This window comes from Nicotiana tomentosiformis, chromosome 11 (assembly GCF_000390325.3).
Source record: "Nicotiana tomentosiformis chromosome 11, ASM39032v3, whole genome shotgun sequence".
Lineage (NCBI taxonomy): Eukaryota > Viridiplantae > Streptophyta > Magnoliopsida > Solanales > Solanaceae > Nicotiana > Nicotiana tomentosiformis.
The window spans coordinates 51900473-51924608 of NC_090822.1; the positions used below are offsets into that span (position 1 = coordinate 51900473).

Genomic DNA, 24136 nt, shown 5'->3' on the forward strand with positions numbered 1-24136 from the left:
TTTGGTTACCATAAGGGGCTATGAGACTAGTGTTGATCTCTTGTTGCTTAGTATGGTGGATTTTGATGTGATTTTAGGTATGGACTGGTTATCTTCGTGTCATGCTATTATTGATTGTCATACTAAGACCATGACTTCATTTCTGAAGGCATAGAAGATTGTTGATAAGGGGTATTTGGAGTACTTAGCCTTTGTAAGAGATGTTAGTGTTAATACTCCTACTATTGAGTCAGTACCAGTAGTTAGGGAGTTCCAAAATATGTTTCCAATAGACCTACCGGGCATGCCATCTGATAGGGATGATTTTGGTATTGAGTTGGTGTCAAACACTCAACCCATATATATTCCACTATATCGCATGACTCCAGTAGAGTTGAAAAAATTAAAAGAATAGTTGCAAGAGTTGTTGGATAAGGGGTTCATCAGGCCTAGTGTATCACAGTGGGGTGCGTCGATGTTGTTTGTAAAGAAGAAGGATGGGTCCATGAGGATGTGTATTGACTAAAGGCAACTGAAAAAGGTTACCATCAAGAAAAAGTATACATTGCCTCACATTGATGATTTATTTAATCAGCTTCAGGGTGATAGGGTGTTCTCGAAGATTGACTTGAGGCCTAGTTTATTTGACTAGTTTTGGTATTGCCTTCCGGATCGGGGTCATACACAGTCTATTGTGACACTTCAAGGGTTGGCCTTGGATGTGTGTTCATGCAATACGTAGGGTGAATGCCTATGTTTCTCTCCAGTTGAAGCCCCATGAGAAGAACTATCTGATGCATGATTTGGAGTTACCTACTATTTTACATGCACTCAAGTTTAGAGGCATTACTTATATGGCATGTCTTGTGAGGTGTATACGGATCATCAAAGTCTCCAGCATATGCTTAAATAGAAAGATATGATTTTGAGGTAGCGAAGATGGTTGGAGCTGTTGAAGGATTATGATATAATAATTCTTTATCATCCGTGAAAGGCCAATGTGGATGTAGATTCCTTGAGTAGAAAGGCAGAGAGCATGGGGAGTTTTGCATTCATTCACACTGTGGAGAGACTGATAGTTATGGATGTTTATGTGTTGGCCAATAAATTCGTGAGATTGGATATTTTGAGCCTAACAAGGTTCATGCATGTGTTGTGTCACAATCGTCTTTGTTTGAGCTCATTATGGCTCGCCAGTATGATGATCCCAACTTGCTTATCCTTAAGGACATAGTGCTGCGAGATGGTGCTAAGGAGGTGATTATTGGTGATGATGGGGTACTGAGGCTTCAGGGTTGGATCTGTGTTCCTAAGGTGGATGGTGATAATTAGCTATAATTTCATATTTTTAGTGCATTCCACGCCTTACATTTTGGTGTTTTAATGATTAATTGTGCGATGTTTGAGCTTAATTGTATTGTTTTTATGTGTAGGATCATTGGAATGCATAAAGGAATGAAAGTTCCACAAAAGGACGTTGAAGACACAAGTAATGAGAATGAAAAGGAGAAAATCGGAGCAAGGAAAAGTTACCTCGCCCCGCCTAGCTTAAGGCACGCTCAACCTCGCCCCAGACCTCGCCTCGCCAGGACTATGGTGAGCTACAGACCAAGCCTCGCCTGGCTTAAGGCCTGGTCCTCCAGTCCGCGAATAAATTATTTTCTACTCAGTTTTGGGCTTGGAGACTCTGACACTAGCCTATAAATACCTCCTAAACGTGATTAGTGAGGGGGTTGGTCAATTTTCGAAGGCAGTAAAGTTTTAGAAACACAAATGGAGCACGAAATTCATCAATTCTTCCATCTTTCATCAATCTTTCATAGCTTGTATTTTTAAAAACAGCACTTTGATTATTGTCATGAACATGAGTGGTTATGGGTTTTTATTGACTATTATAGTTTGGTGGTTGATTATTTTGCTTGAATTATTATGTTAATTCAATATTGTACTTAATTATTCTATTGTGTTGCTAACATTAGAATACTATCTACGAATTTATAGTTGAATTTGAAGGTGGGAACTATATATTGCATATAAGATTGACTAGAGTAAGTTCTTGAATCCGGGCATCGGAGAATAGATTCGCGATTAGGATAGACATATTCTGGTTGCCTTACTTGGTTATTTTTGCGGGAAAGATACATGCATTCTTGTTAATTCTAATTCAATAGACATATAATATTAGGTTGGATTGAATAAGCAAGCGAAGCATCGAAAGAACTTCGCGAGCATAATAAACTATGTTAACCAACAAATTAGATAAATCAAGTAATTAAATCAACCAGAAGAACGCAATAGGAGAGACATTAATCCCACAACCCCGAATATTCCCTTCTCATTGAATTCTTCCTAAGTGTTTGCTTGTTTGTTTTGCACCTTTGAATTTCTTGCTTGTTTAGTAATTTCATAGTAAGTTTTAGTCATAAAAATCACAATAATGTTCTTCACAACTGCTTGAGCAATTCACTTATAAAAGTTTAGACAAGACAAGAGTTAATCATAAATCCTCGAGTGATGATACTTTCTCATCAGTTTGTTACGTATCAATCGCGTATACTTACGTGTACGTTTGGACCTAACAGGTTTTTGGCACAATTGCCGGTGATTCAAAAATTAGCTACTTTTCTGAAATAAGCTTCTTCTTTTTTTGTTCGAGTTTTAATTTGCTTTACTTTTTCTGACTCTACAAGTGTTCACCTTGAATGCTAAGAAGAAGTAACAGTTTAAACAATCTTCCTCCTCTTGATCCTGAAACCAAAAGGCTTTTTCACAAGTTAAGGAGTGAGGCGAAAGCAAGAGCGAGAACTGCAAAGTTGGGCATCGTATTCCAACTACAGGCAATCAAGATGCAAGAGAATGACGAGAGACTGGTGATCGAGGTTGCAAGGCCTAGTCTCATAAACATGACTCAGGCTATCGTGAAGCTTCACATAACTAGTCACTTTGAGCTGAAACAGTACATGGTGCAGCTAATCCAGTCCACAATGCAATTTGTGGGTTTATCACATGAAGATCCGCAAAGGCACATACAAATACTTTTGGAAATTATGGATCATACAACACTCTGAACGTCTCCAAGGACTACGTCAGACTGACCTTTTTTCCTTTTTCCTTGTTGGGGAAAGCAACAAAATGGTTACAAAAAGAGCCAGCAAACTCAACCCGCACATGGGATGATCTAGCACGAAAATTCCTAATCAAATTCTTTCCCACAAAGAAAACAAAGTCACCGAGAAGCCAAATTATGGGGTTTTAACAGCAAGATGGCGAGACTCTATGCCAAGCATAGGAGAGATATAAAAAGCTACTTAGAGATTGTATGCATTACTATCAAACTAATGAAGTCTTGGGTCATACTTTAGGTTATGGAGTAGACAAAGCATCCAAGATGAATCTTGATTCGGCTTCTGGAGGTAGTTGCATGGCAAGGTCGTATAGTGAGATACAGATCCTTCTGAGGAATTTCACTACTAATGATAACAATTGGCAATGAGACGAGAAACCACGAAGTACACTTATATAGAAGGCAACAAGTGTTATTGAGCTTGATGATTCCTCAACCGTAAGAGCAGATATAGAACATCTAGCCAATCAGGTGAATAAGATGACGATGGAACAAGTGCATTAGATGCAACAGGTGCAACAGATGTCTACATGTTGTGAGATATGTGGAGAAGGCCACACGAGTAACCATGTAATGACCCGGCCGGTCGTTTTGAGTATTTCAGCCCTGTTTCCTCTACTTGATACTTTACTTATGTGTATTTGTGATTACATGAATTGACGGGGTGGTGGGTTTGGTTTCCGTGGAAGTTTCAAAGTGAATTGGGACACTAATTCCCAAGGATGGAACCTTAGATTGAAATAGCTGACCAAAGTTTGACATTTGTATAGACGACTCCGAAATAGGGTGTTGTAGTTCCAATAGCTTCATATGGTGATTTTGGACTTAGGCGTATGTTCGGATGAGAATTTGAAGGTTCGTAGCTTGATTTGGTGCTTTTTGGTGAAAGGTGGAAAGTTGAAGGTTTGGAAAGTTGATAGGTTTGACCGGGAGTTGACTGTGCTGATATTAGGTTCGAATTTTGGTTCCGGGAGTTGGAATAGGACCGTTGTGTCATTTGGGATTTGTATGGAAAACTTGAGGTCATTCCAAGTTGATTTGATGTGGTTCAATGTAAGTTTTAGAAGTAGAAAGTTTATTAGTTTATTAGGCTTAAAACGTGGTGTGATTCATTGTTTTGATGTTGTTTTATGTGGTTTGAGGCTTCGAGTAGGTTCGTATCATGTTTGGGATTGGTTGGACGGGTTCCCGGAGGCCTCGAGTGTGTTTCAGATTGGTTTCAGCTTGTTTTGGATAGTGCTGCATAGCTGAAGTGCTGTTGAGTCTAGTCTTTCACACATGCGGTGGACTGGTCGCAGATGTCAGTCCGCAGGTATGGGTGAAGGGCCGTAGAAGTGGACAAGGATGGAGGTCAGGGAGAATCGCCGATGCAGAAGGCAGGGCACAAGTGCGATGCCGCATCTACGAAGCAACGGCTGCAGATGCACAAGGGCAGATGCAGTAGGTTGGTCACAGAAGCGGAAGTGTTGGGTATTAAGGTGGGCCGCAGATGTGGGCTCTTATCCGTAGATGCGGAATCATTAGTTGTGTTATAATTCAAAGGGTTTGATTGTTTTCTCTTTTTGGGAATTGTGGAGCTCGATTAGAGGTGACTTTTGGAGGGATTTTCACTACAATTGAAGAGGTAAATGAAGTTTATTCAATTTTGATGATAGATATTAATTATCTATAGAAAATTATGCCTAGTTTATGTGAATTTAAGGTGAAATTTGGGGATTTTTTACTTTGGTATTCGAAAGTGAGATTCAATGATTTGAAGGTCGAATTGAGGTTGGATTTGGATAATACACACATATTTAGACTCGTGTCGGAGTGGATGTTCGGGATTTGGGAGTTTGGACGGGTTCCAGGGTGCGAGCCCTGGGTTGACTTTGCATAATTGATTTAAGATCTTAGCCTTATCTTTTGGAATCGTTTCTTAAGGCTTTATTTGAAAATATTAAGTTGTTTTGATTAGATTTGAGTCGCTCGGAGGCCGGTTCGTATGGGAAGGGCTTTTTCAAGTATTGAGTCCCGCGTTTTGAGGTAAGTAACATATCAAAACTTGGATTCAAGGGTAAATATCCTTGGGTGCTATGTTATATGAGATGTATTGGGGTGATGCACAAGCTAGGTGACAGGCGTGTGTGAGTGCACCAGAGTGTTCATGATTTGGGATGGATTTTAGACTATTATGGGATTTGTTTTCCTATCATGCCTCGTTATATCGTTTTCTAAACCTGTATGATTATTTGAGTTTTGATTCATTTTAGAATTCATGTCTAGGCTATGTGCTTATTTGTTTAAGACATGATAGGCTATTCTTGCAGTTTCTCAGCTATTTGCCTTAATTGTACACGTACTCTCGGTCATGATGTTATATCTGTGTATGATATCACTGTCTTGGTACTTTCTTATTTGATTCCTCACATGCTGTTGATGCCATATATGTGTAACACTATTGAATTCAGAACTGTGGGATGTGGTTAACTCAGACTTGAGCGGTTGATGACTAAGCTTTGGCCATAGAGTCGATTTGGTATTGATTTTGAGATGACGCGTGCACCAGGACCTACTATTGGGATATGTTATTTTGCTTAGCTCTTGGACCAGGATCCGCCCCTCCGGAGTCTGATATTTACAGTGGGTATATGCATAGTGATATATACACGTGCTTTGTTGAGGGTCATTTATGCCAGGCACCCGTACAATGCTAAGTGTAGTTGTGTGTGATGGTGAAGGGACTTGTGTTGAAGGCCAATTTTGACCCTTCCTTTTTAAATTAATTTATTTATACTTAATAATTTACAATAAATATTTTTAAAGTGTTTTCTAGTGACAAATACCTATTCTTGCAAATTAATTTAAATGATAGTTTTGAAATTAATTGCGTAGTGTTAACATTATGTAACTACAAATATATTTACTATTTTTAAGATTATTAAAATAATTTTTATATATAGATTACGTAGATTTTATAATTAATTTAATAAATTACTCTTTAATTTCTAGTTAATTAGATTATTATGTGAAATTCAATGTATTTTTTTGCTAATTAATTAAAGTAACTAGTAGTATATATAATAATTATAATTTTTACCACATTTATAAAAACCTATTAAGTTTATTTAAATTAAATTCAAAAGGGGTTAAAAGACCAAAAGGCCACAATTGCAATTCTGAAATCAAAGTAAATGGCCATTTTTTAAACTATTCTTGGCCCAATTGACAAGCCCAGTCCGAAAATACACCCAACCTAAACACCCATCTCTTTCCACCATGGCGATCCGATTCAGTATATTTGCACCAATCAACGCTTGCCACGTCACCAGTCTTCAACACTCACATAAGCAACACAAATGATTTGAGCCATTGATCCAAACCATCAACGGCCCATGATTATTCTCATTTCCTCTTTCAATTTTGACCTACTATAAGATATTATCTCCACCATCGGATCACACAAATCCAACGGTTCTCGTATTTTTGCAAATTAATTTCTTTAAACACATAAAGCCCCGATTTATCAGGGTCGTTGATCAAATGATCAAACGGCCCATATTCTATCTTTCAAACATAACCCTCAAAGAACAACCCCCAATTCCCAAACCCTAAATCATTTCTCCTCTGACCTTGCTTCCCTCCTTTCCCCTTTTCTCCTTCTGTCTCTCAACCTCTATCATCCTAATCAATCAAAAACCTTGCACCAATTCATGCAAGGTCACAAATCGATCAGAAATCAACCACTTTGCCTTCTGAATCCATGAATCCCGCCGGTTTCTTCCCCATTTCATCGTTCAAATTAAAACGCCTAAAATCTGGAACCTTAGCTTAAACATGACACTTCAGAACGTTCAAATCCTCTTATACTCCATCAAATCGGAGCATGCATGGAGCTTCCTTCAGAGATTCATCATGAAATTCTATACCCAGAGGTCAAACGCAGTGACCTCGGGATTTTAGGATTTGTCTGTTGGTTCAAAGCCTTCAACAATCATTCCCTCCTCTCAGGTACAATCGACCCTGTTATCCCCCCCTGATTTTCACTCGATTTGCTATCATCATCTACCATGCATCACTCTCTACTACAGATTTGAATTTATGAAACCTTAGAGCCTTAAATGGTATTATAAAATGGGCTTTTAATGTTCTCACCAAACACACAAGCACGACGACCTAACAATGAAATCATCTAAGCGCAATTTTGAGTTAAAAAGCCTAGGGTTCCTTACTGTTTCTTTCATTTTCATTTCTGAGTACTGTCGTAGCTTTGAACTTGAAGTTCTTGGGGTCTTAAGCAACTAAGAGAGTCTTCATTTGGTTTGCTGCCCTCGAAAAGGTCAGTGTACTCTTAATATCTCTCTTTAATCACCTTATATGAACATCATGAACATGTTGTTGGTTTTCTATCAACTATAATTACTTATGATTCTTACCATTAGCATGGAAATATTTATCTTTCATTTGTGACAATATGTTGTTTGTCTATGATCATATGTCCTGCCTCTTGAATCTTTAATTAGTAATTGATCGAACTATTATGTGATTCTTGATGACTTTCATTTTTGAGCCTTAATAATCTGCACAACAAAAGTAGTAATGTGCGTTGAATGATTGTTCCTGCTCACATAAACTTCATAGCCTCTCATTGTTGATTCTACAGTGACCTTTACCTCTATATGTTGCTTTTATGTACTCTGTTGGTCTTGTGGTCTAGTTTATTATTTGATAGTCATAACTGAGATGAATCTGAAAGTTCCTAAGTTCATACCATCTAACTTAAGCATGAAAAACTAAGTGTTTACATGCTTGTCCTCTTTGTATTAGTATTTGTTAAGTTTGAAAGTAACTTCTGGGTTGTCACTGTAACATTCTCATGATTTCATCTAATTATTGGTTGCATCTGTTGACCTAGTTTTGTTTGAATTGAACTTTTTTCTTGACCAATAGCTCTACTGTACACATTATGTTGAGATCAAGTTATCCTTCCCTCACAGAACAAGTCATGATCCTGTTTTGATATAAGTGACTAATAATGGTTGTTAAGCGTAACTTGGTTGTTTCTTGATTGGTTAACTTCTTCAGTTACATGTTTTATTCAAAACTTACTTGGTATAGTACTTCCCTATCTTAAAGCTCTTTGAACTACTATTGGTTTTCTTGTGAAGCTTACGTATACGTATCACTAAGTTATCTTCCATAAAAATAGGACTTAGTTATTCTGTTATAATCAAGTGATAATTTATTTAGAAGATGAAGCTTGACCATTTCATACTTAGATACTAAGCTAGATTTAGGTTTGAATTAAACATGTTTTGATGAAATGCTTCCTTCAGCTGTAATTCCCCTCTTCATGAATGTGTCTAACTTGATCCTGTAATGTACAAAGCTCCCCTATCTATATAAAGCCACTAATTCACTTACCCTATATATGCATGGCTGACTGAACAATGCAAGTATCCTTGTTTGACTCTCTAATTCCATGTTCTTGTTTTAAAATTGTACTCAGTCCTTTCCCTATTGTTAATTTGAAACTAAACCTGATCCTTAAACCTTATGAGGTCCTTTTTTGATACTGTCTCAACGTGATGACTTGTTTAGGGCTAACACTATTAGGAGTATGATGTTATTAAGTCCTTAGGGATTCCATGTTTAAATCTATGAACTTGTAGACATGTTGAGAGTCTAATCGTGTTCCTGATATCTTTGATAAGCTCTGTAAAAATGGTTAGCCATGACTGTTTTGTCTGAATCTTTATTGATGGCCTTTAAAGTGTTAAGTAGTTTTATCAACCCATATATGTGGTAGAAGCAAACCAATCAGTTCACAGTTGGTTTTCTAGAGACAGGAACATTTGTATCTGTAGTGTTGTTGCATATATGACCATGTATAGCTTGCCTTTCCTTTGAGTGTGCTCTTCTCTAATATTCAGACCTTTACAATGTGCTTGTGATGTTTCTGCTCCTCTCCTATGTATGTTCAAAAGTCAGACCTTTAAATTTACTTGATATATATTTTTGTTTGGTATCAAATGTAGACTATATGTTCTTATGATAGGAGGGAAAGTATATTTTTGTGGTAAGTAATGCTATAACATTTAGTTTACATTGAAATAGCCTCATTGGCATTTAAACCTATAAAGAAAACATGTTGTTAGTATTTAAGGGTGTTTGGGAGTGGAGTTTAACTCTTGGAAAGCCCTCCCCGGCACAAACACCCTGGGCTTGAGCCCCTTGGGAACTTTGAAGTGTCGGGGGATTCAAAGGGAGCATCGACCTTGAGTAGAACTTCCTCCTTAGCCCTTAATTCATTGACACATTTGGTTCTTTAGGGGTTTAGTGTTTATTGACAACGAAAGATTTTCAATATAAATTATTTTTCGTGTATAACTACCACATTAATATAATTTCCCATAGCATTTGAATATTGATAATTTTTTGTTCCGGTTGTTTGTCTATATACATTTCATACATGTTTGAATATGTTGAGAATGCGGAATATATATCTAATGACCTTCTTTCTTTTTGGGTATGTACATATTTGGGCCTGCTGAGTTTCTAAGGAACTCAGGCTCAAATCAGCCTTGTTGCATTTTCTGGAGGGTCCAGTCAACTGTAGCCGTATCTTTCAATCGTTGGGCCTACCTTCTTGAGGCTCAACCATCAGAGTCCCATTTTCTTTCCCTCATTTCCTTCGTTATTCGTTATTGCTTCCTTAATCTAGTTTACTGCTTTATTACTTTACCAACTACCTTGTCGCTTTGTCATATTTTCTTGTCATGTATTTAACACTCATATATTACATCATGTACTTTACCTTTATGCTTTAATATCACCTGAAACATAGGCAAACTTTAAATAATATAGGATTTAAAGAGAATTAGTTCGTAATTAATCTTCACTCCGCTAATTATAATTTATTCATCTTGTTCACTCATATTTCTTAAAAGATTTTGACGCCCAGACTCTAGTCAAAATTAGCAGCCCCGTTTTCAGAAAGGAAATCAAAAGTAATCACCGATTTTTTCTAACAAGAAGCAAAATCAAATTTTCATAAAATAGTGAAGTACTATCGCCCAAAAAATGGATTTCCAAAAGACTGCCTCTTTTTAGATTTTTAAAATCATGGTACATTTAGGCTCACTCTCTTACAAATATTTTTAGAGTTATATAAATGTCCATTCCTTAAAACAACTGCTTCCATAACTTAATCTCATTATTACAAGCCTTATAAAGTATGGACTACTTTCAGAACTCTTTTAACCTTTCATAACTCTTTTATAATCTCACATCATTCTTAAGTCTTACATCCCTTATATATACCCTACCTTAAATATATATAGTAAGCCATGCCCTAATAGTAATTAAGCATAGTATAAATAACTGGTTCCTAAAAAATAGTCTAAGTCCTATGGAGCTACCTCGGGTAGATTTTAAGGGGTGCCTAACACCTTTCCCTTAGAAGAACAAGAACTCTTGCCCATAATCTCACCGGTTTGCAGACCTATAAGGAACGTGACTTAGTAATTAAATAGGTACCCTAGTATACCTTTAAATATTAGGTGGCGACTCTCTTTCATCAACAACAGAGAAGCCACAAGTTGAATCATGTCTTGACTAGTGCAGAATATGGTGCAACAACATGGCGACTCTGCTGGGGACACACACTTAGGTTCTGACCTTAGTAGACTTAGACTAATTTGGCATCTAGATTTGTTTATACCTTACTTTGATTATAGTTCAAATTGCAATTACATGCTTACCTGATTTATTTGCTCTTCCTAATTATCATGCTTATTGATGCTACATCCTTATATGTTATTGCTTTATATATACACTGTCATCACATTTCTTCCTATCAAGTCTTGGATGTATCACACACAATGGCACGCGAGGGTTGTGTTTTACACCCCTCAAAACCTTCTTTTCAAAACTCTCTAGTTTTAGAGAATGGCTTTGTCAAGTCAACTAACATAACTTCTCACAGCCTTTAGTCCAATTGAAAGGTAGGAAACACTCTACTCTAGTAAAATAGGTCATACTGCATAAACCTTAGGTGAGTCGGTCATTGGCACCGACACACAATTAGGAAAGCCACCCTAATGTCAACGGGTCATGCACCCAACGATATAGAATCTGTGGAAAGACAAACAAATTTGACAAGACACATAAATATCTGAAGCAGACATTTACCCAAACATTTTTCTTTTACCCACCTCAGAAAATGGAAATCAACCGAAACATCCCTGAGATCAACATGGTAATGGGTGCACCACATAAGTTGAAACAGTGGTAGAAAAATATTCGTCAGGAACACGGAGATGAGGTTCGGATGCACCTGGGGGCATTAACCACATTGCTGAACATTCATGCAGACAGTGTGCTCACTCGCCTGTTGAAAGAATTTTGGGATTCGGCTAAGGTGGTGTTCAAATTTGCCGACTGTGAGCTAGTACTGACATTGGAAGAAGTCACAAGTTTCACGGATCTGCCGTTCAACGAAAGAAAGCCAGTATTGCCAGTTACTATGCCCGGTTACCGGTTCTTGGATGCCTTAGGCCTTGCCAACAGCAGGAGTCTTAGAAGTATCGAGGATGGATGGGTGAGCCTCAACCAGATGTTCGATATATTTGGGCACCTTAAAAGCTACAAATGGTATTCAAGAGAGTTTCAATGTGACCAAGCGGCGTGGGAGAGTCTCAAGCCTATCACTTTCTCAATGGCACTGTTGGGACTATTGGTCTTACCGTATCAAAGGGGACGTATCAACATCAACCTGTTACTAGTGGTTCTGGCAATCTTTCGTGGCAATCTGCAAGCTACTTTGGTGTCGATGGTGTTGGCGGAGATCCTAAGGGCTTTTTCCTCCTGTGCACGAGGGTGTGATTTCTTTAAAGGTTGTAACTTGCTGCTTCAGATTTGGGCTATTGAACATTTTTTCTAGCGCGATGCCACCATCAACTACTTCGTAGGCATTAGCAATATGATCTGCAGCCACAATGAAAGAATGAGACATTGGGTTTCCCCACATAGGCAAGAAGAATGGAGGGAAACGCTAACTAATATGACTGGAGAATGGATCAACTGGAAGATCTCCTGGTTAGGTGGAAGGACAATCTTGAGGACTCCTCAGAAATACTTCATTGAGTTGATCGGACTGGAAGGCATTCAACCATACTCGCCCTTGTGAGTCCTCGAGAGTTTGGGATGATCCAAGATGTGCCTTTGTGGACAAGGACAACACTATATGAGGATGAGTACAACGGGCGGATTCCAATTCCCAGAATAAGAAGGCTCCAAGAAGAGTGGAACTAGTCATAATGCCTATGGGTCAAAACTCATGGTGTACTCCTGAGTATTACATCTGGATTAACGAGGAAGAAGAACTGACCCGGCCAAGCAGTGAGGGCATAGCCTAGTTCGAGGATGCGGTGGCTGCTTTACAGATTTACCATGGGATCCTGCTACATTAACTTGTGACCACTTCAATGCACCGTCAGGTGGTCCCGGGATCCATTGACCACATGTTAGCACCTGCAGAAGACGATGACCGGGTAATGGAATGCATCCAAATAGAGTCAATCACATAGCCAGAAAAAGATCTAGAGGAGGAGTCTGAATTCAACGATGATGAGGAGGAGTTTGAGGAAGACCTGGAGGAGGATCCAGAGGAAGAGCCGGAAGAAGGGGAGGATATGGGAAACGACTTAAGGGATGGTTATTAGAGTTGGTTGATTTCCCTTTTTCCCACTTTGTACCCTTATCCCTAGTTTTCTCTTTTACTTTCCAAAAGGGCAAGTTATCCAAGCCCATGCAGTTCTATAAAACAGTGATGTAATCTTTGTTCCTACTTGTATCAGTCCAAATTATCAATGAAAACAAATTAATTCGGGTCTAAATGTGTCAAATCTAAATGTTTATCAAATCTCTGCGAATTAGGCCTACCTACGGCAATGAGAGGTCCCTGCAAATTCTAGGAAACGCGCTAGCTGTAATGAACGAATTATCTGCTCTGTTTGATTTCCTGCTTGTATGGATGAAGAAGCTGACTCTTGTTCCTTTTTTTTCTTTCTTCTTATTTTTCTTTTGCTTTATTACTATCCTCGAAAAGAAAAGAAAGTTGGTTTGTGTCGACCAAACCTGGTGGAACCACTATACAATCTAAGGTCAAAAGGAAAGATGTCAGCCGCAGAAGACCCAACTGAACATGCTCTGGTCGTAGCCGACAGCCCGGATCGATCGGGGGAAACAGACAACACTAGGAATGATGAACATGTGGCTAGGAAGGCCCAGGAAATGGAGTCTTTAAGTGAGAAGGTACATCATATTAGAGAACTGGCGCACCTGGCCGTGACCACACTTCCTCAACCACCTCGATTCCCTTCCTTGAATTCACTCCCTCACCACTTTCCTTCCACATCATGCCAAAATAACAACACCCCAACTTCAACTCCCACCCTCAAGACATACCTCCAATAACCCCTGCTAACCCACCAAATCCCCATATTCACACTCCTTACATACCACAATGCACTCAGATATCACAATACCCATCTATTACCACTAATGCAACTACACCTCCTCGTGACAGAGTCACTTTCACCCTTAACTAGCACATACTTGTGGCACATCCGCCACCCATGAACGGTATGTTCCCCCTATATATGCCATTTCTGAACCTACCTTTATAGCACCTGTCACGGTTAGGGTGCCTTATGAAATTGACCAATACACCGAAATGGAGAGAGAAGCCAGGTGTAAGGAAGAAATACAAATTTTGAGAAGGTAAATGAAGAGCCTCCAAATTGCCCAGGGAAGTGAAAGTTTGGACTACGAGGATCTGTCTATTCATCTAGATGTGGATATGCTAGCAGGATACAAACCCCCAAAGTTCGATATCTTCGATGGGACGCGGGACCCTCACGCACATTTAAGGGAATATTGTGACAAGTTAGTCAGAGTGGGAAGGAACGAGAAGCTAAGGATGAAGTTATTTATAAGAAGTTTGACGGGAGAAGCACACACCTGGTATACTCGATAGGATCCGCAAAATTGGAGAACGATATGGCAGAGGACTTGATGAATCATTTTAGATTCAACACAGAGATCACTCCTGGCTGGTTCGCACTGTGAACCTACAGAAAATATCATCTGAGGCATTCCAAGAATATGCACGCCGGTGGAGGTCGGAGGCTTCTAGGGCGCAACCTCCGCTGGACGACAGTGAACTAACCAAGTATTTCATCAGAGCCTAGGAGGGAATATACTTTGAAAAGATGATAGGAATGATGGGACAGAAATTTCCCGAGCTGGTCAAGATGACAGATTTCTTAGAAGAAGGCATAAAATCTGGTAAAGTACAACCCATGGAAGCACTACAAAAAGCCAGCAAGGCCATCCAGTCAGGGTCAATCGGTAGCAGAAAGAAGAAGAAAGAGAAGGTCTCAGCAGTCGTCCCTTACCACCAACCCAACCCACATCACGGAAGCACCTCTTATTCCCCAAATAATCATTCACAACCACCCACTTATGCTCCGCTCTATAACACCCAGCCATATTACCACCCTCAACCACAATACAACCTTCCTCGAGCCAACAACAACCAAAACCCACAGCGTCCATATGCCCATGTCCTAACCACCACTCACCAAAACCGACCTGCTTATGCACCGCGTCCTCCTCCCAACTTTGAACAGAGGGGTCCTAGAACTTATACCCCGATTGTTTAGCCTCTATTCCAATTGTTCGAGAGATTGAGAATAGCAGGATTGATACACACAATTGAATGAAGGGTTCCTGAACATCCCTCCAAGTATTTTGACTCCACTAAAAGATGGGTGTACCATTCCAATGTACCCGGGCATGATACTGAAGATTGTTTCAAGTTGAAAAATGAAATTGAAACCATGACCAAGAGCGGATCCACTCAGTACACTTTGGAACCACCCAATGGGAATCGCAATACACTGCCGAATCATCAAAATCAGGGAGCTAACATGATCGCATTGGACGAAGAGTATGACCTAAAGGGAACAATTATCACTATAAAAATGCAGAAGTCATCAGGATCCCTCCTCAAAAGGCTCCGATTATTACAGTACAACTGAGGCCTACAGTGACGGTCTAGACTTATCAGTAGCAACATGCCGCTGCTACCGGAGATGAAGAAAGTCGGGAATACTAAACTGTCCCATGGATGTACCAGCAAAAGGGAAAGGCCAAAATGATAGACTCTGCTGCAGCACATGGTATGACTAGGTCCGGGAGATGCTACGCTCCAAAATATGTCAATCAAGGAAACTCAGGGAGAGAACAAATTCCAAGACGGAAAATAACAGACCTAGAAGCTGCCGACTTTTGAAAAAGAATGTCGAGCAAATAGTATTATGTGGAGGAGCAGCTGAAGAAAACTCCAGCACAGATATCAATCATGGATTTATTAATGAGTTCTGACAGTCATAAGGACGCCCTGTTGAAAGTAATAAGTGGGATAAGTGTATCAAGTAACACCACTAGTGAGGCATTGGCTGCGACAATTGGGAAAATGTTCAAAACATACATGATCACTTTCAGATAAGACGAACTCCCTATCAAAGGCACAAATCACAACAAGGCTCTTTACATTACTGTTATATGCGGGGACAAAGTGGTGTCTAGGGTGTTGATCGATGTAGGGTCAAAAGTTAACATTTGTCCGCTCTCAACTCTACGGGAGTTGGGATTTCATTTGAGGGAAATCAAGGAAAGCCACATAAGGGTGAGATCCTTTGATGGTTCGCAAAAGGATGTAATTGGAGAAATTTATTTAGCCTTGCAGATAGGGCCGATCGATTTTTTGGTGTTGTTTCAAGTAATGGACATCTCCTCTTTCTACAACTTGTTGTTGGGCAGGCCCTGGATACATATGGCAGGGGTCGTGGAATCCATTTTGCACCAATACATAAAATTTGAGTGGGGATAATAGGAGATTGTGGTTGATGGCGAGTGGGGTCGCTCCTCCTATTTGGAGGATGTTGTTCTATTTATTGAACGGATGGACAGAGTTGCCTTCCATGCAGTGGAAATCATGTAGACTATCAAGATGGAGAAGACTGAACAAAACTTGGGAATGCAGTCACCGTATAGATCCAAGATGGCTTTGAGGGAGATGATGAAATATGGATACAGGCCAAGAACAGGGTTGGGAGCCAAGTCGGATGGAATCACATAGCAAATTGAACATAACGGACAGAAAGGAACGGTTGGCATATGATATCAGTCTTCGGAAGAGAAAGCTCGCACTGTTAGCTCCGAGAAAAAAGGTTTTGTGCCAGAGCATATAGCAAGTCCGAGACAGAGTTCAGTACCCGAAGATGATATCATCGATGAGATGGGAAAGCTATTCGTGAATATGATTGAAGAATGTTGTGAAGGGACTGACATCAAGACACAGACTATCGGGGATGCCGAACAAAGGGAAGAGCTGCGAAATTGGACCACCAGTCCATCTTTGGTTTGCCGGGAGTCTTAGTAGAATGGAACTATAAAAGTTTTCTTTTAAAAAGTGCACGGTCAATTGAGGCTTGTACTGTGTCTGTACCTTTTTGTCATTTTCCTCTTGTGAATGCTTAAACGCTTGCAACTTTATTTAAACGCTTTATTTATACTTAGATTTTCTTTACAGTAATCAAACCGCTAAAAAATTGCATTCCACGATTATGACATGTAACGAAAGCATTAAGCGCAATGACCTGGATTACGAGGAGTATGAGAAGATCATGGTGCCTGATAGTCTCCCACGGGAGATCGAGCAGTTGGAGAGTCAGAAAAAGCCCAACCTCAAAGAAATAGATGTGGTTAGTCTTGGAAGTGAAGAAGATGTAAAAGAAACCAGAATCGGCATTCACCTAGAAGCCGAGCAGAAGGGAAAACTGATTGAGCTCCTCCGATAGTACGTCGATCTGTTCGCATGGTCCTCTGATGACATGCCATGATTAAGCATCGACATTTTCTCGCATCGATTGCCCACTGATCCTACCAAACTGCCGGTCAAGCAGAAACCCAGAAAATTCAAACCCGATTTAAGTCTGAGGATAAAAAAATAAGTGACCAAACAGATAGAAGCGAATGTGGTAAGGGAACCAACTATCCAAACTTATTGGAAACCATCGTCACACTACCCATGAAAGACGGAAAGATCAGAATATGTGTGGACTACCGAGATCTCAACAAAGCTAGTCCAAAGGATGATTTCCCTTTGCCAAATATTCACATCCTCATCGACAACTGTGCAAAGCATGAACTGAAGTCATTTGTGGTTTGTTTCGCTGGATAGCATCAAATTTTAATGGACGAGGAAGATGCAAAGAAGACGGCTTTCACCATACCTTGGGGAGTCTATTGTTATAGAGTTATGTCGTTCGGTCTCAAGAATGCCGGCGCCATCTACACAAAGGCCATGGCGACCATCTTTCACGATATGTTTCATAAGGAGACTGAAGTGTATGTGGATGACGTCATCATAAAGTCTCAAAAGAGATTGGAGCACTTGGACAGCTTGAGGAAATTTTTCGAATGCCTGTGAAGGTACAATTTGAAGTTGAACCCAGCAAAGTACGCATTCAGAGTCCCCGCTAGAAAACTATTGGGCTTCATTGTAAACAAGAAGGGGATAGCACTGGACCCATCAAAGATCAAGGCCATTCAGGAATTACCGCCACCAACTAGCAAGAAAGATGTTATGAGTTTCCTGGGCAGGTTGAATTACATCAGTCATTTCATAGCCCATTCAACGATAATCTGTGAACCTATTTTCATAGTGTTGAAGAAAGATGCCGCCACAAAATGGATAGAAGAGTGCCAGAAAGCCTTCGATAGAATCAAAGAGTATCTCTCAAACCCTCCAGTGTTGGTTCCCCCCGAAACAGGGATGACATTGTTGCTCTGTTTGTCAGTCTTGGATAACACCTTCGGCTATGTATTAGGGCAGCATGACGAAACTGGGAGAAAGGGGCAAGCCATCTACTACTTAAGAAAGAAGTTCATGCCATGCGAGGCCAAGTATACCTTGATAGAACGCCCTTGTTGTGCTATGACTTGGATTTCTCAGAAGCTAAGGCATTACATGTCAACATACACTACGCATCTGATATCTCAACTCGACCCGCTCAAATACATCTTCCAGAAGCCAATGCCTATCGAAAAACTTGCTAAATGGCAGATTCTCCTCAACAAATTTGATATTGTGTACATAACTCAGAAGGCTATCAAAGGACAAGCTTTAGTTGACCACCTCGCAGAAAATCCAGTGGATGGAGATTACGAACTACTTACCACGTATTTCCCCGATGAAGAAGTACTATTTGTCGGAGAGGATATCACAGAATCATACTTCGATGGAGCAGCAAATTTCAAAGGAGTGAGAATTGGGGCAGTCCTGATTTTGGAATCTGGACAGCATTATTCAGCATCAGCAAAGATAAGATTCCCTTGTACCAATAATATGGCTGAATACGAAGCGTGCATCCTTGGAATCAGAATGGAAATCGACATGAACATCAAAGAACTTTTTGTCATAGGAGATTCCGATTTGTTGATACACCAAGTCCAAGGGGAATGGTCCACCAAAAATGTCAAGATCTTGCCATACCTGCACTGCATGAAGGAGCTGTGGAAGAAGTTCACAAAGATTGACGTTCAAGCACGTCCCTAGGATTCAGAACGAGTTTGTCAACACCCTTGCAACCCTCTCATCTATGATTCAGTCCAGAAAAGAACTACATTGACCCTATCAATGTAGAGATCATGGATCAACATGCCTATTACTTCCATGTAGATGAAGAACCCGATGGTAAACCATAGTGTCACAACATAAAGAGATTCCTCACAACCAGTGAATACCCGGAGAATGCTACTAATGGTCAAAAGCGAGCCCTCAGGAGGCTGGTAAACCACTTTTTCCTCAACGGGGAAGTCTTGTAGCGGAGGACCCCATACATTAGTTTGTTGAGATGTGTAGACGCCACCAAAGAAACCAGATTACTAGGGGAAATACATGTAGGAACGTGTAGACCCGACATGAACGAGTTCACATTAGCCAAGAAGAGTTTGAGAATTTGGATGACTATGGAATGCGACAACATCCGCTACGGGTACAAGTGTCACCAGTGCCAGATGAACGCCCCATAACTACATTTGATTCTATGTTAAGGCATCAAAAACATTACATAAGTAGAAATTATAAAAAGATGCTGGAAAAGTAAACCATCAAATCCTCTATTTCGGGACAGACCCGGGCTACCGCAGAGGGGAAGAAGTGGAAACGAAAGTCCTCGGGTTCCCCGGATTACGAGGTGAAGATAAAAAAGAGGGCGGCCACCCGGGCTCGCAAGCCCAAGAAGAATACTAAGTCCCGGGTACCGGACTCTGACTTGCTTAATCGGCTTAGGGATGAGCCTGAAGAAGGCGACATCTTTGTCGCCCATGAATCGACCCTTGTCAGGTAGCAGGCGGCGACTGAGGAAATGAGCCACGAGGTAATCCCTTTCCGACTCGAGAGGCCGAAGTGGATACGGGGGCTGTGACCTCCCGAGAAGCCGTTCTTGTTCCGAAGGAGGTGACTGGTGTGATAGACATCATCGAGTCGCCCTCCTATACTGAGTCCATGCTTGAAAAGGCCCAAGCGGGCAAGGAAAAATCAAGTGAAGGATCTTAGGGTGCTGAGGATCCTCTCCACTCCCTCTTTGATGGCATGGACATGTCCACATTGGAAGATTTCTCCGGGCTAGGTCACCTGGAGATACCGAAGAAGGACGTGCCTTCGAGAGCTGACGGGCCAAGTACGAGCCCAAGATTGGTGAAGCAATTCTCTGCATCGAGTGGGGACCCAAGCGCAAGAGGATGGTTGTTCTCACAGTCCCGAAGGATGCCCAGATCATGTCTGCTTCGGTAGGTGTAGCCAGCTACCTCTGATGTCTGGTGAACGAGGAGGACCAGGCAAAGATGAACGAGGTAGGCACATCGTGTCTTTTTAACGAGGCGTAGCAGGCCCTGAACCAGATAAGATTCTAACACTTTCATACCCCCTTCATGAATCCCGCTTAAGTTTTCCCTTAATGTCCCTTACTAGTTCCACTATTTTACAGGCTTCAGTGCTTCATCATGAAAGCTTCCTCCGGTACCGCTTGGAAATCAGCCAGCTTGAGTTCGAGCTCAAAGAACAGGTCCGGTAGAAGGACATATACATGCTTCTTAGTGAGCAACAAGATGAGGCCCTTAAAGACCTCCAGGCCGAGCTGGACAAAGTTCAGAAGGAGGCCTCGATCCTAAAGCGGGAACATGCCGACCTATTGAAAAGGTAAAGGTATTAGAAGCTAAAAATGAGGAGCTAGTCGTGGAGACTAACAACACAACCTCGCAGGTCCAACAATAGACCGACCTGATCGACCAGCTCCGAGCCGAGATGAACAAGGTCAAGACCATGGCCGAAGTATGGAAGGGCAGGATGGACCTACTGGCTTCGGAGAAGGAAACTGCTAAGGCAAAGTTGGCGTCGATTGAGAACCAACTCCGGGTGGAGAAGGACAAAGCTGACAAGTGGTCTCCGCTGAATGATGATCTCCGAGCATAACTGAGCAGAATAGGATGTCCTCAAAAAATAATATGAGGTGCTGAAGTCCAAATTGGACACGACCTTCGCTGATGCTGAGGAAATGGTGGCCTTAGGCAAACCTACGAGGGAAAAGAGAAGGTCAGCATCGTGTAAGCTTGGGGAGTAGTAATAACTATTCCGGGGAGAGCCTAGCCATGATAACGGGCCTCCCATTTGCCCTTCGAAAGTTTGCGCCACGTGCACTCATAGTATGATATCTGCTAGCAGATCCCTTTGATCCATGCCTTGTGCCGGGGGACCACATTCGGAACCTGAGCAACAACTGCACGATCATAAATACTGGCCATGAGAGACGAAGTAAAGGGAAATTGACACTTAAGGAAAGACTACACTTACGAGATGTGTTCCACTTCTCGGGGAATGGCAGGAACTCGGGAGGGATCAGGTCTTCAATCTTTAACCAAACAAAACGCCTTTGCCAACCTCGGTCTTGATCTTCATGAATGCTTAAAAAAAGGGGCCTTGATGTCTCAAGAACAAGCTTGATTAGTCCCCCTCCTAACTTTGAGAGATCTTCTGATCTCATTTAAAGTATGATGCTAAGTTTAATGAGATATTTGTTTGGTGATGCTATGTTTGGATGCTAAGCTTACAGATGGGACTCCAAAAATTTCATTTGAACTCCAAGTCTTTGGATGTTAAGCTTGTTTAAGTGACGGATGGAATTCCAAGAATTCGTTTGAAACTTCCTAATGCGATAAAGCGTGAAATTTGCGATTCTAAGAGAGAGCACGGTACAATCTTTCTCAAGAACATCATACGGACTTTTTCCTACTTCGATCCGCCGTTACATGTTGTCGCAATTGATGTGTGCTGGAAGGATTGTCAAGAGAATCGGCTCAGGTATGTTAAGGCTATCCCTTCTTTCTTTTGGCATGATCAATACGATACAAACAAAACGAGTAAACACACAATTTTTATAAATGACTCTATTCATAGAAGTATTAGAGATGCCTACATTCTTGATTCCCCATGTGAATTATTATTATATCTTCTGTTTATGGGTCTCAGAAAAATACGTATTTGATAATGTTTATCCGAAAGGCATATTGATGTTTATGGCATTCCGAGAAATCTTATTAACGTATTTCTTGTGCATTTCATGTATTTATATATGTACATTGACACATGACCAGATGGCGTTATATACGCGTATATTATATTTATATGGGATATGGGAAAAGGTTATGGACTTATATACATACCACCACCTGATCAGCTGGTATACGTTGATGATTTTGCCTGCAGTGGCCGAGATGATATGATGGGATGCCCTCAGAGGCTTTAAGATTTTATGAACACATGTACCTATGCACGACAGGCACAGACTCAAGTGTAGGTGCCTTAGCATCGGTATCCGTAACTCGGACCAAATGGTAAATACATTCCTTGGCTCATTTGGGAATTCAAATCTAACGGTCCAGGATCAGCAATCAAGCTTAGCAAAACATGAATAAAGCCAGCCCATCCCCATTATTACATCAACATCAACCATCCCCAATTTAATGAGTTCGGCCATGGTGTCCCGAACATGCACCGTGACAACACAATCCCTATAAACCCGCGCGGCCACAATAGACTCACCAACCGAAGTAGATACCGAGAACGACTCATGAAGCCATTCCGGTTCAATCCCAAATTCCATAGTAACATAGGGAATGACATATGACAAGGTGGAACAGAGATCAATAAGAGTATATACATCATGAGATTGGACAATCAATATACCCGTGACAACATATGGTGAAGCCTCTGAACTCTGGCAACCTTTCATCGCATAGAAACGGTTGGGTTCTCCCGAACTCTGTGCACCACCCCAAGATGCACCACGCCCTGCTGGTACTAGAGTGCCTCGAGCCGGAGGAGGTGCTGCGGATGTAGTGGCTGCAGAACTGGCTGGCTGTGCCGTACCCTTGCACACATTCTGGCGGGACGAACGGCAATCCCTCTGAATATGACCCATGATACCACACCCATAGCATATGGTCCGGTCCTTGAAGTAGTCCCCAAAGTGCATCTTCCCACACCTAGGGCATGGGGGCTTCCACTGCTGCTGAAATCACCCATTAGGCCGACCCTGCTGGTAGGATCCTCTGTTGCCCTAGCTGGGCCTAAAATGACTCCACTGCTGTCGATTGGGCCCCGATAGCAGCGCACTAACTGAAGACTGAGCACAGGACAAGGATGGCCTTGATGACCGTTGCCTAAACGCTGACCTACCACCACCACCACTAGAAGTACCACTAAAGTTGCCCGCTGATCGGGCCTTGTTGCTACCATCTCGCTCCATTCAATTCTTCAGTTTGCGAGTCTCTGTGGCTTGAGCAAATGCCACTATCTTACCATAGTTCATATCAAAATTCAAGGTAGCTATAGCGGCCTCATTAATAACTAAGGGGCTAAGGCCCTGCACAAACCGACGCACTCTAACCTCCATAGTGGGCGACATGTAGATGGCATACTTGGACAGGTGTACGAACCTCATGTGATACTCCCACGCACTCATGCTACCTTATTTCAGACTCTCAAACTCGGCAACGTGGGCTGCCTTAATCTCGACAGGCAAGAAATGGTCGATAAAGGCATCGGCAAACTCACTCCATCTCTTCGGAGGGCTCCCCTCCTCACGGGTCTCCTCCCATATCTCGAACCAAGAATAGTCCACATCTTACAGGCGGTAGGAGAGGCCAGCTCCACTCCCTCTATCTCAGTAGCACGCATGACTTGGAGAGTCTTGTGCATCTCATCAATAAATGCCTGGGGGTCCTCATCGGGATTAGTACAGGTGAACACTGGAGGATCCAACTAAATAAACCTATTCACGCTGGAACTAGCAGAATCCCCTTGCTGGCTGGAAGAAGCAGGTGCGACATTCGATCTCTGGGCCTGTGAAGCCACTATCAATATCTGTATGGCTCCCTTAAGGTTCCCATCATAAGCACCGGGACCGGAAGCTGAGGCTGGATATGGAACTGGAATATTAGTAAGGGGTGGAATAGCTGCACCCTCAGTAGAAGTAGGAATTGGAGAAGTTGGAGGAGCAGTAGTAGAATCGGGCAGTGTAGTAGTTGGGGAAAATCCTCACCCTTTGGTTGCTCACGCACATCATCAGGTATAGAATCAACTGCCACTCCTGGGGAGGCATTGGCTCCTTGGCTAGTTCTTGGCTTCTTCTTAGGTGCTATGTACTGAAAATCAGAGCAATGCACGAGTTAAAGGAGGAATAGTCTTATAATCAGCTTTACCGCACGATCTAGAACATCAAAGAAGGGTGTTATTCCTAAATTTTCAAGTAGTCTCCTAATTATAGATGTGGTTGAAACCACACCGATAAGAAGGGCTCTACTAGGCACGGCTCCGAGACATCCTAGGACACTTTAAAACCTTAGGCTCTGATACTAAGC

At 41.4% G+C, this 24136-nt stretch overlaps 1 protein-coding gene across 1 annotated transcript; it reads right to left on the minus strand.

The window, feature by feature from the left end:
• Nucleotides 1-22158: 22158 nt before the first annotated feature.
• LOC138901444 (uncharacterized) lies at nt 22159-22695 on the minus strand. Its single transcript, XM_070189208.1, has one exon. It carries the CDS (start codon nt 22693-22695, stop codon nt 22159-22161), a length of 537 nt encoding a protein of 178 aa, XP_070045309.1.
• Between the last annotated feature and the right edge of the window lie 1441 nt (nt 22696-24136).

Bases quoted from the DNA above. Each gene is read 5' to 3' on its own strand.
- LOC138901444 (XM_070189208.1), bottom strand. From the start codon at position 22,695: ATGGGTCATATTCAGAGGGATTGCCGTTCGTCCCGCCAGAATGTGTGC.